This window comes from Lipotes vexillifer, unplaced genomic scaffold, assembly GCF_000442215.2.
Source record: "Lipotes vexillifer unplaced genomic scaffold, Lipotes_vexillifer_v1.1 scaffold1011, whole genome shotgun sequence".
Classification (NCBI taxonomy): Eukaryota; Metazoa; Chordata; class Mammalia; order Artiodactyla; family Lipotidae; genus Lipotes; species Lipotes vexillifer.
The window spans coordinates 795,433-811,943 of NW_006787698.1; the positions used below are offsets into that span (position 1 = coordinate 795,433).

The window sequence follows — 16,511 nt, forward strand, 5'->3', positions numbered from 1 at the left end:
CACTTCCCTCACCCTCTTCCCCTCCCCTCAGTGCTGGTCAAACTGATTCTCCACTGCCATGCCTTTGCCTGAGCCGATCCCTCTGTCACCTGCCCCTTCTGTGTGTCATTCGGCTCATCCTCACCAAGCCTGGCCCTCCAGGAGCCCCCAGCCTTGTGAGGGAAGAGAAGGCAAGGCTGCCTGTGGTTTATGTCCAGGTAGAAAGCACTTGGAGCCCCAAGAAGGTGGGCTGCAGAGGGTTGGAGCTATCCCACCAGGGGACAGTCAGGGAAGACTTCCTGGAGGAGGTGTCATTGGGGCTGGACTTAAGGATGGATGAGATGTAGCTGAGAGATGGGGGGAGGGGGGAGGCATTCCAGGCACAGCCTGAACAAAGGCCCTGAGGTGGGGGAATGTGCACAATTCAGTGGGACTGCAGCAGTGTCTCTGTCAGCCCAAGGATGAAACCAGAAGTCCTCAAATGCCAGGGTGAGGAGCGTGGATGTTTGGTCTAAGGGCAAAGGGAGCCACAGACATTCCCGAGGAGGGGCAGGGAAGTGAATCTAACTGGTGGGAAGTGGTTGGGACTCTCAGAGCCACCCCTGGACCAGGTCCCAAGGAAGCCAGGGAACACCCTGACCTCACCACATCAGACTGTGCTTTCTCAACACCCTGCCTGGCCACAGGGGAGTTTAAGGGACAGCCGAGAACACGGTCAGAGGACAGGGTGCCCCCACGAGACTGGCCTGTGCCCCTTACCCTGCGTTTGTGTCCCCCATCCTGACCAGTGCAGCCAGAGAAGCCACAGCAAGCTCAGCTCCTACAGGTCCAGTGAGGAGGGCATAGGAGGGGCTGCTCCCTCTCAGCCCCCTCCTCTTGATCCTTTGCAGTTTCCAAGAAATTCATTAAAGTGGGAACAGCTTCCATTCCAGGAAACTACATCTGAATGCTTAACCCGGGTGGGTGGGGCACTAACGGTGGAACTCCAGACAAGATGTCAAGTTGGTCAGGGACGCATCACTCCTTTCAAATTTCGAACCCTGGCTTGTGCCATACAGTCGCACACCTCTGAGGCCCCCAGCACCCCGCCACTGAGACCCACCTCGGCTGGAACAGAGGCCACTGGCCTTTGGACAACACGAAGCACCTTTATTCTGGAAAGCAAAACCCCAAACAGCAAAGCAAGTGGGTGTGGCAGGTCCAGCTGTTGAAGCATCTTTGGGCACCCCTCAGTCCGGGATAGCCAAGCTGGGGGAGGAAGGGGACACTCACTTTTCAAAACCCCAAACAGAAGCGTGTGCTTCTATCTGGGCAAAACATGCGACTCTCTGGGGAGTTTTGATCAGCTTCTTGGGGTGGGGCAATGCGGGACCACAGCCAGTGAATGCAGCTTGGGGCTAGTCAGACCTGAATTAGGTTCAAGTCCTCATATGTCCAAGGGGAAGACTGGGGATGGTCTAATATCAGTGAAGCTGGTCTAGGATTCAGAGTTAGGTCCCCAGCCCCCTACTCTGTGCCTGGGCCAAGGCCAAGGCATCGGCTAGTAATGCTGATGCATGGCTGCTAGGGGGCAGCAGGGATCTCGGGGTGCAGAACAGCCTCCAGCTGCCTTCGCGGCCCCATGGCCCCATCGGGTCAGAAGTCCAGTTCTGGCATCAGGGTGTACTTGCGGCGGCTGGGGGGCTCAGGCTCCTCCTCGGGAATGTCCCCGGGGAGGCCCATCCCGTCCCCATACTGGGCTTGCCAGGCTCTCTGCTGGGCCGGCCAGTTCAGGTGTGCCCAGCGGGGGTCAGGACCCCCCACGACCTCATCCACCAGGGCCTCCAGGTCGGGCGGGGGCCCGGGCCGCTCCACGAGGATGGGCGCGAAGGGCCCGACCAGCCAGGGCAGGGGCACGGCTTGCACCACCAGCTCCAGCAGCTCCTCCACGCACGTGTAGGCCCGGGCCACGCTGCCCCGGCCCTCGGCCAGCACGGCCGCTGGCACGTCCTCGAAGCAGCTGGCGTCGGTGAAGGCGGCCTGCAGGGCGTCCACGCTGCGCCGCACCTCGGTCACCTTCTCCTGGGCGCTGGGGGGCAGGCCCCGCACGCTGGTCTCCAGCGCATCCACGGTGCTCTGCAGCTCCCGCATCAGGCTGCGGGACAGCACCAGGGTCTCCAGCTCTGCCTGCGGGGGAGCGGGTGGCGGGGGGAGAAGGGAGGGGCCTGGGTGTCCCGGATGGACCCCCAACAGGACCCCCGCCCTGCCTCAGTTTCCCTACGGACTCTCCAACCAGCTGACCTCAGTACTTGGTTGGAGCTGGCTGGAGCCCCGCCTCTGGCAACCCCTGGCAGATCCAGAACCCCTCCCACGCCCCCCCCAACACACCTCCTCCACGCCATCTTACCTGACTGCGGCAGCCGTTCTCTGGGGAGTGCTGGCTCCAGCCCTCCCACAGCTCATGCACCTTCCCTGGGTGGGCTGGGGTGATGGGCGTCACCCCGCACTGCATGTGGTCAATCTGTGGGGACGGGGACCATATTAGTCAGAACTGGAGGATTTGGAGTGTTGGGGGAACCAGGACCCTAGCGTGGATTTGGCCTCAATAGGCACTTACGGAACATCCACTGTATGCAAACCTTCCGCACCTACTGATCCAGCCTGGTCGATCTGCCCATTTTCTCCCCTGCCCATGGCCAGACCTGAGACCTGTGGTTCCCCTGAAACTCAGACTCACTGCCAGGTTTTGCCCATGCTTGTGCCTCTGCTAGGAACACTCCTCTCCATCCCATCCCGCTGCCTGGTTCATTTCAGTTCAAGTCTCACTGTAGACGTCACCCACTCCAAGAAGCCTCCCTTCCCCGGCTCCTGGCTGGGTGGATCCCTCCTCCAGGTCCCACAGAACCCAGCATGCTCTCCCATCATGACCCTAGTCCCCCTACTGGACTGTGAGTGTCCTGAGGGGGCCACTGGGCCTTCAGTGCCCAGGACAGGGCAGGTATTAGAAGATTAATAGAAATAAACTGTGATCCACACAGTCTTCCCTCCGTATCCGCGGGCTCTGCATCTGTGGATTCAACCAAGATTCGCAGTTGGTTGACTCTGTGGATGCAGAACTGTGCCATTTTACAGAAGTGACTTGAGCATCCTCGGATTTCGGTATCCGTGGGGGGTCCTGGAACCAATCCCTCGCAGATACAGAGGGATGACTGTTATTCAGCCTTAAAAAGGAAGGAAATTCTGAAACACGCTACAACATGGATGAACCTTGAGAACACGCTGCTCGGTGAAATTAGCCCACTCCAGTGCTCATAGGTGCCCTCTGGTGGCTGCTTCAGGAAGGACAGACTGTGGGCTCCAGGATGAGAAACCAGGACCAGGTTGAGTAATCATGGGGGCTGGACCCAGGTGGAGCAAGAGGAAGCAGGAGATGTGGGCGGGTTCTGGGTGGACTTTGAAGGCAGAGCCAACAGTACCGGCTGATATGTCGGATGTGGGAGAGAAGGAGAGGGAAGTTGAGGGTGACCCCCAGGTTTTGGCCTGAGGCCCTGGAAGGACAGGTCTGTCATCAGTTGAGATGGGGCGAGGGATGCAGCAGGAGCAGGTTAGGGGCGTCTGAGCTCATCAGACCCAGAAAACAGGAGCTGTTATGTTCCTTTGGAGCAGGGAGCGATGCACAACGGGGTAAGAAGCTGGGTTATCAGCTAGAACCTAAAGGCTGGGAAGATCGTGATTGGTGATGGGAGAGCCCGGGAAGAGGTACCTTCACTCTCTTCCCATCTATCTTAACGGCCTATAACTTCCCCTCCTCCACAAAACCTCTTCCTGCCTCCCCAGGCTGAGCCTTGACCCCACTGAATGCCTCCAGCCCCGGGTCCCTCCTCTGCCCCAGCCCTGCACATACACGGTTCCGCCTCCCCCTTTCAGACTAGCAGGGGACCAGGTAGTCCGCGGGCACTCAATCCACGCATGCTGGCCGGCATCACGGGGTGGGAAAGGGGGGCAGGCAGAGGGCTCTCACCAGCTCCAGAGTCTCCTGCAACTGGGCCAGCGTGTCCTGGGCGTGGTGTTTCCTCCGCCTCAGTTTCCCCAGAGAGTGCTCGTATGCCAGGTGGCGGAGCCGTGCCGACAGGGAACCCAGGCGTACAAAGTAGCCCTGATGTCTCCGCTGCTCTTCCACGGAGCCCACTTCCGGGCCCTCAACCTCCGCTGCCAGCGCCGCTGGAGGACGGGATGGGGAGGGGAGTCAGCGTGGCCACGCCCTCCGCTTCTGGGTGGACACGCCCATGGGCTCCCACAGCTTGTATATTTCCCCTCTACAATATCAATTCATGCGACCGTCCCCAAGCCCTACGATGTAGGCACTATTATTAGCTCTATTTACAGATGAGGAAACCCAAGGTAAAGAGAGGTGAAGTCCCACGGGGTGCAAGAGGCCGACCCGGGATTCGAACCTAGGCACTCGTAACCACTTTACTGACTGCCTCGGTGCGAACCCCGGGTCTCTCTACCTCGATTTTTCTCACCTGTGAATGGAGCTTATAATAATGAAAGAGTTGCTTACAAGTGTTTGGCCCACAGAAGGTGCTTCAAAAATGGCTCACAGCCTTTCTGCGAAGGAGGGGGCACGCCCCATGTTCCTCCAGTGCCATAAAGCAGGGTTTGGAAGTCAGATTGTCTCCAGGGTCAACAGACTAGATGCAGAACACTGGAGAATGGTGGGGTTCAAGGGAACCATGTAAAGGGGAGGACGCCATTCAACCCAAATATCTGATTTTCCAAGGCAAGTTAGAAATCAGGATTTGTAGGGCAAAACCTGATTTTTAAGTGCATGTGATGAATTAAACCATTTTAAAGGCATTACACAGGCCAATTACTACAGTATGGAGGGCCACCAGCTGGAGGCCGTGGCCCTCAAGTCTATAAGCTCCATATACTCTCGGGGCTCTGGGCAGTCAGGTTTCTAGTAGGATGCGGGTTGGGGGAGGTCAGGCCTGGGCTGGAGCTCCATGTTCCCTACTGATCTGCTATGTGGCCTTGGGTGAGGCCGGAACCTCTCTGATCCATAACCTCCAGGGATGGGCAGGAGGATTCAGGGGCGAGCGGGGAGGGCTCTGGCCTTACCAAGCTCCTCCTCAGTCATGGGCAGAAAGTGGTCCACCAGCTCCTCTGACTTGCCCAGCACTACGTCCACGGCGTGGCTCATGGATCGTTTCAGCTCCACACTCCAGCGGCGGCCTTGCCGAGCCAGGCCTACCATGCCTGTCACGCCACTGGCCACCGCGTCCTTGGCCGAGGTCACCACCTGGCGGAAGGGGCCCAGCTCCAGTTGCTGTAGGTCTCCGGCTCCCTTCCCCTGCCCCCAACTCCCTGGGGCTGCGAGGCAAGGACCCCTGGCCCCTGTTTGGCTCTGGGCCACAATTTCCCCTCATAAAATGGAGGAAAATCAAATCTTCCTCACGGGGTTGCTGAAGGGATTCCCAGCACCAGCTGGCACATATTATGTGCTCAGTAAACACAAGTGTGAATTATTTTCATCTGGCTGCTGTTTTGTTCCAGTTGACCAAAACCTGACTGGGTCCTGGAGTCCAGCTGGCCCAGGTGTTCAGGCTGCGTTTCTCGCTGCCACCTCCACCCCCTACAGCTTCCCCACAATCTGGTGGTGCTGGGTACCGTCTCTGAAGGTTGCTGGAGAAAGGGCAGCTTCTCCCCCAGCTTGTCCAGGCCCCTGCAGGCGAGATCGTTCACTGTGGCCACTGGAGACAGAGAGGCAGCGAGCGAGAATTGGGGAGATGTCAAGGGAGAGAGGGACACAGGGACATAGAGGGAGGGGATGCTGGAGGGAGAGGCAGAGAAAAAAGGACACACACACACACACACACACACACACACACACGGAGGGAAAGACAGAGGGGGCACCTGGCTGGCCCCCTGCAAGGGGCCGGGACCCTGAGCCTGTGGGTGAGCCACCAGGCTGGACCCTGCCTCTCTGCCCTTCCCATCTCTGCCCTGCCACCGCTGCTGCCAGCACCAAGGTGACTCCTCACCCATGTCCAGCTCAGACGCCCCAGCGAGCAGGCTCAAGGTCACACAAGCCGGCTGAGAAGGAGGCAGGCGAGGCCCTGGGCCGGGACCCTCAGGTGATCCCCTTCCTTGGTCAGATGCGAGGCCGAGGGTCTCTCTGTCCCCCAACCCCACTGCCAGGTTGGACCCCCTGAGCTGGTCACAGGCTCAGGACGGGTGGAGGAAGGGGCAGACAGGGGAGGGAGATTGGACAGGCAAAGCGACCCAAGGCACATCAGGCTAGTCAAAGGGAGGAGGACAGTGAGACAGACAAGATGGGGACAAAAGGAGCGGGGCCCCAAGGAAACAGCTAAGGGCAGACGGGCAGGTGATCAAACTACAGAGGGACAAATAAGCAGACAGAGGGCACGAGGGATGCAGGTAGAATGGGGGACAGGACAGGCAGAGAATGGAGGGTGAGATGGCACAGGCAGAAGGACCAAGAGAGGGGATGACACAGGTGGATGGGGGACAGGCAGGTGGACAGAGTAAAGGCACACAGCATAGGTGAGACTGCAGAGGGACACCCGTCTCAGGGGGTCCACTGCAGCACCTGTCATGCAGGTGGAGCATGAGAGGGTGGGGCAGTGGGACAAACCACAGGACACAGGACTCTGGCCAGGGGGACTCACGCTGGGGCTGCAGGTGGCTGAGCAGCGGCTGGGCGTGGTCCAGGGCACGCGTGGTCAGGCCACACATGCAGTGCTCAGCCAGGCGGCAGGCGGAGCCCAGCAGCGGGTGCCTGTCCTTGGCGGCGCTGTAAGCATCGGAGACTGCAGTGCATGTGGCCCTGACCAGGGGCAGGGCCGCCACACGCTGCACCACGTTCTGCAGGAAGGGGTGGCATCAGAGGGGTCCCAGGTGGAGGGGGTGCTCAGCCACATGCTAGAGAGCCCACTCACCCTCTCTGGGCTGGGACGAGGGGCAGGTGAGAGGGGTGGGGGGGAAGTATATTGAGCGCAGCTGCATGCAGGCAATGGACACCCACACCGAGGTGCGCCTAGAGCTCCTGTTGTCAACAGCATATACAGAGCGGGACCGGTTCTGAAAGACTCAGTCTCCTTGAGGGAAGAGCCATTAGTGTCTGGTCATTAAGGGCACAGCCTCTGGAGCAAGACCACCTGCGTTCAGTTCTGGTTCTCCACTTCCAAGCTGTGTGAGCTTGGGCAAGTGCGTGAACTGCTCTGTGCCTCAGTCTCCCTATCTGTAAAATGGGTTTCTAGGGCTGTGATGGGGATTCAAGGAGTACAATATGTGAAGCACTCGGAACAGTGAATGATGCAGAGTATAGGCCGTGATTACTATTATTATTGTTGTTGTTAAGAGTGCCATGATGGTGGACACAGAAACAGAGATACAGGTAGAGACCCAGAGATGGGAGTGGGAGAGAGTTGGGCAGAGGCCAGGTAACCTGGCTGAGAGTATCTGGAGAGACACACCCCAGAGACACACCCTTCCCTGGGCCTCACTTCGCCCCTCTGGGAAATGGGTAGAATGTGCCTCCCCCAACCACGCTCCAAAATGCCCTCAGAGTAAGGTGCTTGAAGCAAGGGCAGGGGGACCCAGTCTGAAACTGTCCCAGGAGGGACTGCCCCCCCACCTCCTCCCGTGCCGAGCTCCATGGGAGGTGCAGCCCCTTACCTGCTGGTCCTGCTCCCACAAGCTGGGTCTGGGGGCCTGAGCCGCCTCGTCTTCTGACATGCCGACTGCAAACAGGGTCACCCTGGGAGCAGGACAGAGTGATGGGCCCCTGCACGTCAGCCCTTCCGGCTCCCACCCAGGCCTTGGGTTCTGTCTGGCTGGGCTTGGTGACCCAAGCAAGTCTCCTTCCCTCTTGGGGCCTCATTTTCCTCATCTGCAAAATGAGGTAATGATAATGCCTACCTCAGAGCGCCCCGGGCAGGGACAATGCATGCACAGGGCTCTGCACACAGCAGGTGCATAGTAGAGAACCTCTGACAAAGTGGAGGCCCTGCAGTGATTCAAAGCATAGGCTCTGGGCAGAGAGACACCTGAGTTCGAGTGTGACCATTACCTGCTGTGTGACTTTGGGCAAATGCCTTCACCTGTGTGGGCTGTTGCCTCCGCTGCAGTTAGGGAAGATCTCTGTTGCCCTGGCCCAGGATGGAACCGTGCAAGCAGCCCCCTGCGGGAGTGCAGGTGGTTGCCGCAGAATCCCAGTAAACCCACAGTCCAGTTTGATATACATGGAAACTAAGGCACACAGCAGGTCCATGGTGGGCCCAAGGTCACTCAGCTAAGTAGACTCAGAGCGGGACTTCGACCTCAGACTCCCCGCCTGCAGTTCTTCCCCCGTCCGCACCCAGCGCCCTCAGAACCCTACTCCTCTCCCAACTGGGTCCTGAGCTTTTGCCAACTGGGCCAAGGGTCTCAGCCACCTGCTCCAGCCTGTCACACCACTCCTCTCCCCAGGCCGCTGGACTCTCGCCCTCCACCCACCCACCGCGCCCCCGGGCCTGCTGGGCACTCCTGAACGCCGCCCGCGAGGCACTCACCCGGGCGCGTTCAGCTTCAGCCCCAAGGTGCTGCGGCAGACCCCAGACTTAAACTCCAGTCTCCGACCCCAGCCTTCCCCGCCCCGCTTATAGTGACTTGGAGGCGGGACCTTCGGGGACCGACCAATAGGGAGAGGCCTGAGGGGGCGTGTCCGGGGCGGGGCTCCGGGGCCCCTCGCCCTACCCAGGGGCTCCCCGAGCACCCCGCGGTTGCCATAGCAACTTGGGGACGCTCTATGCCAAGGATTGAGTTACTATCCTTGGCTAAGTTTGACCACCTGTCACCCTCACTGCTGTTGCCGCAGAGACGATGGAGAGCGATCACAGCCCCCCACCGCTTCGCCCAGTGACCTTGGGCAAGTCCTCATGGTCTTTCTTTTTACTTTTTAAAACCTGCCGCTTAACTAAGCCGGAAGACAGGCCGGCCCATTCACTTGGATCCCCATTTTACAGATGAGCAAAGTGAGTATCAAAATACTTAAACTACTTGCCCTGGGTTGCCTAGCGATTGAGGAATCTGATTCAAACACAGCTCTGCCAGACTGCAGAACCCTGGCTTTCATCACCACACCTGGAATGACCACCAACGTGGGCATGACCCTCCTTCCAGGGAGCTGCAAAAACCGAGCATGCCCCAAACATCCCAGGGTCCCCCCAGTCTGACCTCGACCCCCACCATGCCCAACATTGGGTTAGAAGGTGGCCCTGAGGTTCTGGAGCTGTGAAAACACAGCCCCCAGGGCCTCTGCCCAGCTGTTCAGCCCCATCCAGCCTGCCCATGCTTGTCCTGGGCAGCTGCTCCCCTGGTTATCACAGGCCAGCATGAAAAATTGTTTGGAGCCCTGAAGCAATCTGGTTTAATTTAAACCTTCCCCAGGACACAAGCTCTGGAAGGAATCCACTGGTAAAACGACACCTTGGGCAATGGTCAGGGTTTTATTACCAGTTAAATCCAAGGATGGGGAAAGGGGGAGGAGCAGACAGCCATCAGATCCCAACTGCTATCGATTTGGGATTTCATGGCATGCCTCTCCTTTCCTTCTACTTCATTCTGGACACCTGGGAATTCGCCTTGGGAGAATGCAAGGAACACAGCAAATACATCCAATTCTGTTCAACAGTTATTTATTAACCCCTTCCAGTCTGACCTCAAACCGAGTGATGCTGAGTAAGAGGGAACCCAGCCCCAGGCCCTGCACTCAGAGAACCCCTGAAACTGGGGGAGACAGAGCCAGATTGAGCCAACCTCAGTGTGGCCAGGACAGGTTGGAGAAGCCAGAGACCAAGAGACCCGGGAAATAGGGGAAAGAGATTTCTGGAAGAGGATACAGCTTGAGCAGAGGCAAGGAAGCAGGAAGAGCCCAAGGTGTGTTTGGGGCAACATGGGCGAAACAGGTCCCGGCAACTATGAGAAGCCCAGCCTCACCCTTAGAAGGTGGGATTATTTGCTAAGTGGGGTGCGGCGTCCTGCCAAGCCTTGCCTCCCCACCCCGCCCCCAGCCTTCAAGGGGACCTGGCCACCACTAGGAGCATTTGGCCCTTCAGGGCTTTAGGGCCGGCACAGCGTGTGTCATTGCTGAAGAACATCTTGTCTTCATTGGCCACCAGCCACTCAAAGAGGTCGTCCAGTTTCCGGTCGCAGATCCAAGGATTACCTGAGAGGTCAAAGCCGTCCTTCATGTTCCCGGCAGCCTTCCCCAAGGACATCCAGAGCCCCTCAGGCACGGTGGTCAGCAAGTTGTTGGAGAGGTCCAGCATGTCCAGCTTCTGCAGACCTCGGAAGGCACCGGCTGCCACCGTGGCCAGCCTGTTGTCGTTCAGGAATAGGTAGCGCAGTTTTGGCTGGTGCACCAGAAGGCCCTTTCCGAGCTCCTGCAACCTATTACCCTCGAGGTGCAGCCGTTCCAACCTCAAGGGGCCGCTCAGAAGGTCAGGGGGCAAAGTCTCCAGCTGGTTATTGCCAAGGTCAAGGATGAGCAGGTCGGTGAAACTGGCCAGCAGCCCAGGGGGCAGCGTCTGGAGCTGGTTCCCGGATAGGTCCAGATGCCGCAGGGCTTTCAGGCTGTGCAGCCATGAGGCCTCCAGAACTTTCAGCTGGTTTTCCTTCAGCACCAGGGTGTGAAGGGCAGCTGAGACCTGGAAGAGGCCAGGAGGCAGCCGGGTCAGGGCGTTGCGGGTCAGATCAAGCACCTTTAGCTGAGGCACAGGCAGCAGGAACTTGGCGGAGAGGTCCTCCAGCTGGTTGCTGGAAAGGTGCAGTTCCTGGAGGTTAGGGATGCCCTGGAGGGTGTTGGCAGGCAACTGACTCAGGTTGAAGAACTCCACGGCCAGGTAGACAGTGTCAGCTGGGATGTAGTGGGGGAGTCCAGCAGGTGGTTGGCAGGAGATGGAGCTGCCGTTACCCGAGTGGGACACCAGGCAGGTGTCTGGCTTTGAGGTGACCCCCTGGGCTGAGACCACAAATAACAGCAGCAGGAAGAGGATTCTAGAAAGATGGGAGTCCCAGCCTACTGGGCTGCAGGCAATGACAGAAAGTGCTTAATAAGTCCAAATAATATTATATACCCAGCAAAGTGAAAAGATACCCAGAATCTGCCTGCTTCTTCCCACCTCTACTTTACCACCCTGGACCATGCCACCTCATTGCTGGCCTGGACTAGTGTAGTAGTCCCCTCCTTCCCCTCTCCTGGCTTACACCCTCAACCCCCGCCCCCCCACCCCCAGCTGCCAGAAGTAGCTCCTGTTCCAGGAAGAATTCTGTGAAACCTGAGTTTCTTAGTCTGACCCCTACATACTACCCTTCCCCATTGTCAGCCCAGCCCCAATGGACTATTAATTATTTGCAGTCCAACTTGCTAATTTCTTCTGCTCTCACTTGTTTTCTGGGTCATTTCTTGTCTCCCTGGCTCCATGTTTTGAAGGCAGAGCCTATGAACTCTTACTCATCCTGCAAAACCCCAGCTCCAATGGCCTCCTTTCCACAAAGCTTTCTCTGACCCTCCCAAGCAGAATTCTCAGTTTCCCCATCTGCTCCTCTTTCTGTCTAGCCCTGTCTAGGTTATCTGTGCCCAGCCCCATCTTGCTCCAAAGTTCTGGACTCCAGATACACATGGGACTCTGAGCATGAAAAGTGCATCCTGCCTTGTACAGGTCTGGAGGCAGGCATTTGGTTTTGGGATGATGAGATTTACAGTTGGTACTGGAACCCTTCAAGGGCTGGGGCTTCTGTTCCTCCCGGTCCCTCCAGCAGTAATGCCCTAGCCCAGCAGCCCTAGAGACCACCTGAACATCCTTGGTTACTACAGCCCCTGGACCACCTGGGCCTTCTGCAGGGAGTGTGTGTATGGGAATGAGTCTGTCCATAGATGGAGCCTGAGTGTCAGTCTGTTCCAGCCTGCAGGCCTACGTCTGGCCCTGTGACTTCAGTGGGTCAGACGGAATGTCCATGTATCTCTGCACTGTCTGGTGTCCGGGCCTGCCCAGGGTGGGCGGGGTGGGGACCTACCTCTGTTTTCGCTCTGGGCTCCAAGAGGACATGGCGGCCTCTCTCTTTTCCATCCAGGTTCCCTTGGTCTGGCAAGGTGGCCTTATACCTGCCTGGGCTGGGGACAGGGGCACCAGCCATGGGGAAGTCTCCACCCACATCCTGTTCCCGTTAGGGGCTGGACCTGAGCCAGGCAGGGGAAAGGGAGGGGTCAGGATTGCAAAATTGCTTCCTGGCAGGGGGAGGACAGAAGGTGGGCTGCCCACCACCTTCTCGACCCTGCTTCTACCTAGTTTTTCTTTCCCCTGAGTCCTGCTTTTGGGGAGTGGGTACCCAAGAGTCTCTGAGGCTGAGTCCCCACTTCCCCCAATCTAGGAATCAAGGGTCAAGTTTGTAAGGCGCCAGTCTGTCCTGGGAGATGGGGACAACTCTTTGAGCAAGAGGTACTATTTATAATAAATTTGAGCAACCAGGAAGCTCAGTGAAGAGAACAAAAAAACACTTGTCTTATATTCATGACATATTTTTTTTTAGTAAAATAATTAAAAAAAAAGAATTCAAAAGCAAGTGATGCCAAAAGTCTCCACAGTCTTTGAACAATGGTCTGGGAGGGACTAAACCTGGTTCTGAATCCCAGCTCTTCTGTGACTGCTCTGCTTTGTGAACTTGGGCAAGTGGCTTAACTTTTCTTGGCCGCAGTTTCCCTATCTGGGAAGCTGAACTCAGTCTCCGAGAGCCCCTTCCATTCTTTCTTTCTTCAGCTGAAGCTGATGTGCTATTTGTTTTGGACTTTTCTCATTTCCTAATAAGTGCATGTGAAGGCTCACACTTCCCTCTGAGAACTGTTTGACTGCATCTCACAGGTTTGGCTATTCAGTGCTTAAATTCTTGTTGAGTTCTAAACATTCAGGTGTGATATATTATCTTTATCTGCATGCCTGGCTATGGCCTCTTTTTCCCAGCCCAATCTCTGAAGGGTTTTGTCCCTATTCAGCTGTGAGGATGACTAAGCATTCTGTCTTAGTGGACATACGGGCTGAGAGGGAAACACACAGGCTGGCATAGACCGGCACAGATAAAGAAAGACAGATAACCATCTGCGTGAAATACACGGACATACATAGTGACAAAGAGACAGGGAAAAATACATAGACAGACCCAGAGACACAGACAGAGCAGGACACACGGGAGAGAACAACGTATCTGCAGAGATGGACACACAAAAACAGACACACACAAACAGGAAAAGGACCTGAGTAGACGTTTTTCCAAAGAAGACATACAAATGGCCAACAGGTACATGAAAAGGTGCTTGACATCACTGATCATCAGGAGAATGCAAATCAAAACCACAATGAGATGTCACCCACACCTGTTAGAATGGCTTCATCAAAAAGACAAGAGATAAGTGTTGTGAGGGTGTGGAGAAAAGGGAACCCTTGTGCACTGCTGGTGGGAATGTAAATTGGTGCAGTAGGGAGGTTCCTCAAACAAAAAATTAAAAATAGAACTACCATATGATCTGGCAATCTCACTTCTGGGTATGTATCCAGAGGAAATGAAACCAGTATCTTGAAGAGATATCTGCCCTCCCGTGTTCATTACAGCACTATTCACAATAGCCAAGACATGGAAACAACCTAAGTGTCCATTCATAGATGCATGGATAAAGATGTGGTGTATATATGTATAATGGAATATAATTCAGCCATAACAAGGAAGCAAATCCTGCCCATTTGGGACAACGAGGATGAAACTTGAGGGCATTAAGCTAAGTGAAATAAGTCAGGCAGAGAAAGACAAATACTGAGTGATCTCAGTTATGTAAAATAACCAAATTCATAGAAACCAAGAGTAGAATGGTGGTTGTCAGGGACTGAGGGGTGAGGGAAAGGGAGAGATGTTGGTTAAAGGATATAGACTCCCAGCTATAAGATGCATAAGTCCTGAGGATGTAATGTACAGCGTGGTGATTAGTTAACAAGACTGTACAGTATACTTGAAAGATGCTAAGAGAGTAGATCTTAAATGTTCTTACCACACACACAGAAAGTAACTATGTGAAGTAATGGATGTGTCAACCTTATTGTGATAATTATCTTACAATATATATCAAACATATCAAATCATCAAGATATGCACCAGAAGCCTACACAATCTTATATGTCAAATATATTTCAATCAAGCTGAAAAAAGACACACAGGTACAGGAGGAGCTGCTAGATGCTGTCATGGTGTTTTGTGTTTCTTTGTTTCAATCAGTCTCCCCATGATAAGCAGTGGACAGGGGTTCTGTCCTGTTCATTGTTCTATCCCCAGAGCCCAGCACACAGTAGGTGCTTAATCGACATGGGCCGGAAGAGTTGTGAATTGTAGGGACATAATGCTAAAGTGATCTCTTAAAATGAAATCAGATCATGTCCCCTGCTTAAAACTCTCTGATGGCTTCCTGTCCCACTTAAAATTCTTAAGGCTGGAGGGAGCAGGGAGTGGGGAGTTTGTGTTTCATGGGGACAGAGTTTCAATTTGGGAAAACGAGAAAGTTCTGGAGATGGATGGTGGGGATGGCTGCACAACAGTGTGAATGTACTTAATGCCACTGAGCAGTACACTTAAAAATGGTTCAAGTGGTAAATTTGATCGTATATGTTATTTACCACAATTAAAAAAAAAAATTGTACTCCTCACTGGTGAGGCCCTGCCTGCCTGGGGCCCTGTGCTCCTCTCCCTCCTTATCTCCAGCTGCTCGCCTTTCACTCACCTAGTGTGGTTGCTCCAGGCATACTAATGGCCTGGGCCCTCCTCCAAGCTTCCTACCTACCGCAGGGCCTTTGCACTGGCTGTTCCCTCTGCCTAGAACACTCTGCACATCTTCCCACAGCTGCTCCTTCTAGCCCATCTTATTTCAGCTTACATGTCACCTCCTCTGGCAGGCTCTCAACTTCCCCCCACTACACAATCACCCCCTACCTAACACATTATCTGCCTTTTTCATTATTACACATATTGCTAATTCAAATCAAGTCTTAATTTGCTTTTATGTGGTTGGTCTTCCCCATTAGGCTGCGAACTCCATGAGGACAGGGGTCTTTGTCTCCACACAGTAGGTGCATAATAAATTTTTGCTGAAGGACCAGAGACTGGCCCCCATCCAGATGAAGACTGGGACCCCTGCAACTCTCCACATTTCCACACCCAGCTCCCCATCATTCTGTTTGCTGCAATGACCCAGCCAGGACTCTCCCAGGTGCTCCCAACTGCCCCAGGCCAGGCCAGGCCACTGTCCAAGTCCCATCCCCAGGAGACAGAGCAGACCCAGAGCATTGGGGGCCGGTGGTTGTAAACAGTTTTATTGACGGGGGGTTGGGGGAGGCAAACTCCAGAGAGGGTCCAGGACTCTCAGCTGGCCACTCAGCTGGCATGCATGGTCAGCTGGAGGTCAAGGGGGAGGTCACAGAGAATGGGTGGCATGGGACCCTCTGACCACCCTGGGGCCATATTTACAGGGGGGCCCGCCCGCCTTCGCCATCTCCCAGACCGCCCGAGCCCTTAGACAGCCGCCAATACGACTTGTGGGCAGGCCGTCCTGACCCCCTGCCTGAAACCCCTTCCTCATCACCCCACAAACTCCTAACCGGCACCTTGGAGGCCCCCGGCTTTCTGGAAGCCCCGGCGTCGGCTCAGCCAACGCCCAGGCCGCTGGGGCCTCCGCACTCGCACACAGACACACACACCGCACGTGGCCGCCCCCACGCACACGCCGCAGCAGCCCGCGGGCACACGCGCACGCCTCCCTCCACTTCCCGGCCCCTTGCACACGGACACGGCATGCACGCGCGCACGCACGCACACACACACACACACACATACATACATGCCGGGGGCGGGGTCGAGGAGGGACCTCTGGGTGGGGCGGGGTGGGGAAGCTGGGATCTGCAGATGTGCCCCCTCCCCTTCCCACCGCCAAGCCCCCGGCCGCCACCCCGAGAACGGAGTTGTGCAACTGGTTAGAAAACTGCAAAAGAAAAGCAAATTGGAAAACAAACCAAAAATCCACGCGCAGAAGGTCAACCTCAAATCCACAGCACATTCCTCCCGCCCGCCCGCCTGCCCCAGACCGCCTCAGGGTCCTGCGGCCCCGGGCGCGGCGGGGCGGGGGGCCGAGCCCCTTGTGCTTCCGGGCGGCGGAGGGCGCCCCCCACCCCGCGCGGCTGGGCCGGGGGTCTGAGCACCCACTCGGAGCTGGCCCGGTCTCTCGCTCCTGGTTCCCGTGGCTGGCACCGCCGAGGCGCGCGGCCCCGGCCTAGGGCACTGGGGGCGCAGTCCTGTCCGGGCCCCCGTACGACAGGAGGTGGGCCAAGTCCGTGCCGGGCCGGGCGTGGCGGCCGCGGGGCCGGGCCTCGCCGCTGTTGATCGTGGGCGTGCGCCGCAGCGCGGCGGCGGGCGGGGCGTGCGCGCCCGGCCTCCGGAGGCTGCCGGTGGGCGGTGGG

At 56.6% G+C, this 16,511-nt stretch overlaps 3 protein-coding genes across 3 annotated transcripts in view; all 3 read right to left on the reverse strand.

Annotated features, from left to right (window-relative positions):
• Positions 1 to 1,106: 1,106 nt before the first annotated feature.
• PLIN5 (perilipin 5) lies at positions 1,107 to 8,560 on the reverse strand. Its single transcript, XM_007460531.1, has 8 exons — positions 8,538 to 8,560; positions 7,663 to 7,744; positions 6,654 to 6,849; positions 5,632 to 5,714; positions 5,083 to 5,263; positions 3,980 to 4,179; positions 2,366 to 2,479; positions 1,107 to 2,145 (listed from the first exon to the last, which is right to left on the reverse strand). Exons 2-8 carry the CDS (start codon positions 7,720 to 7,722, stop codon positions 1,615 to 1,617), a joined length of 1,365 nt encoding a protein of 454 aa, XP_007460593.1. The 5' UTR covers positions 7,723 to 7,744; positions 8,538 to 8,560; the 3' UTR covers positions 1,107 to 1,614.
• A 1,480-nt stretch (positions 8,561 to 10,040) lies between these two features.
• LRG1 (leucine rich alpha-2-glycoprotein 1) lies at positions 10,041 to 12,095 on the reverse strand. Its single transcript, XM_007460532.1, has 2 exons — positions 12,043 to 12,095; positions 10,041 to 11,052 (listed from the first exon to the last, which is right to left on the reverse strand). The coding sequence occupies exons 1-2, from the start codon at positions 12,093 to 12,095 to the stop codon at positions 10,041 to 10,043; spliced, it is 1,065 nt and encodes a 354-aa protein (XP_007460594.1).
• A 4,229-nt stretch (positions 12,096 to 16,324) lies between these two features.
• SEMA6B (semaphorin 6B) overlaps positions 16,325 to 16,511 on the reverse strand; it is an 11,862-nt gene continuing 11,675 nt past the window's right edge. The window contains exon 17 of the mRNA XM_007460726.1: positions 16,325 to 16,510. Within this exon, the coding sequence (XP_007460788.1) occupies positions 16,325 to 16,510 (186 nt within the window). The remainder of the gene's footprint in view (position 16,511) is intronic.

What these genes read in the sequence shown, in the direction of transcription:
- PLIN5 (XM_007460531.1), bottom strand. Translation starts at nt 7,722, where the DNA reads ATGTCAGAAGACGAGGCGGCTCAGGCCCCCAGACCCAGCTTGTGGGAG. An exon ending in CATGACTGAGGAGGAGCTTG is followed by an intron (nt 4,180 to 5,082) that starts GTAAGGCCAGAG and finishes CCCGTCCTCCAG; the next exon opens with CGGCGCTGGCAGCGGAGGTT. An exon ending in TGCAGGAGACTCTGGAGCTG is followed by an intron (nt 2,480 to 3,979) that starts GTGAGAGCCCTC and finishes CCGTCCCCACAG; the next exon opens with ATTGACCACATGCAGTGCGG.
- LRG1 (XM_007460532.1), bottom strand. Translation starts at nt 12,095, where the DNA reads ATGGAAAAGAGAGAGGCCGCCATGTCCTCTTGGAGCCCAGAGCGAAAA. An exon ending in AGCCCAGAGCGAAAACAGAG is followed by an intron (nt 11,053 to 12,042) that starts GTAGGTCCCCAC and finishes CATTGCCTGCAG; the next exon opens with CCCAGTAGGCTGGGACTCCC.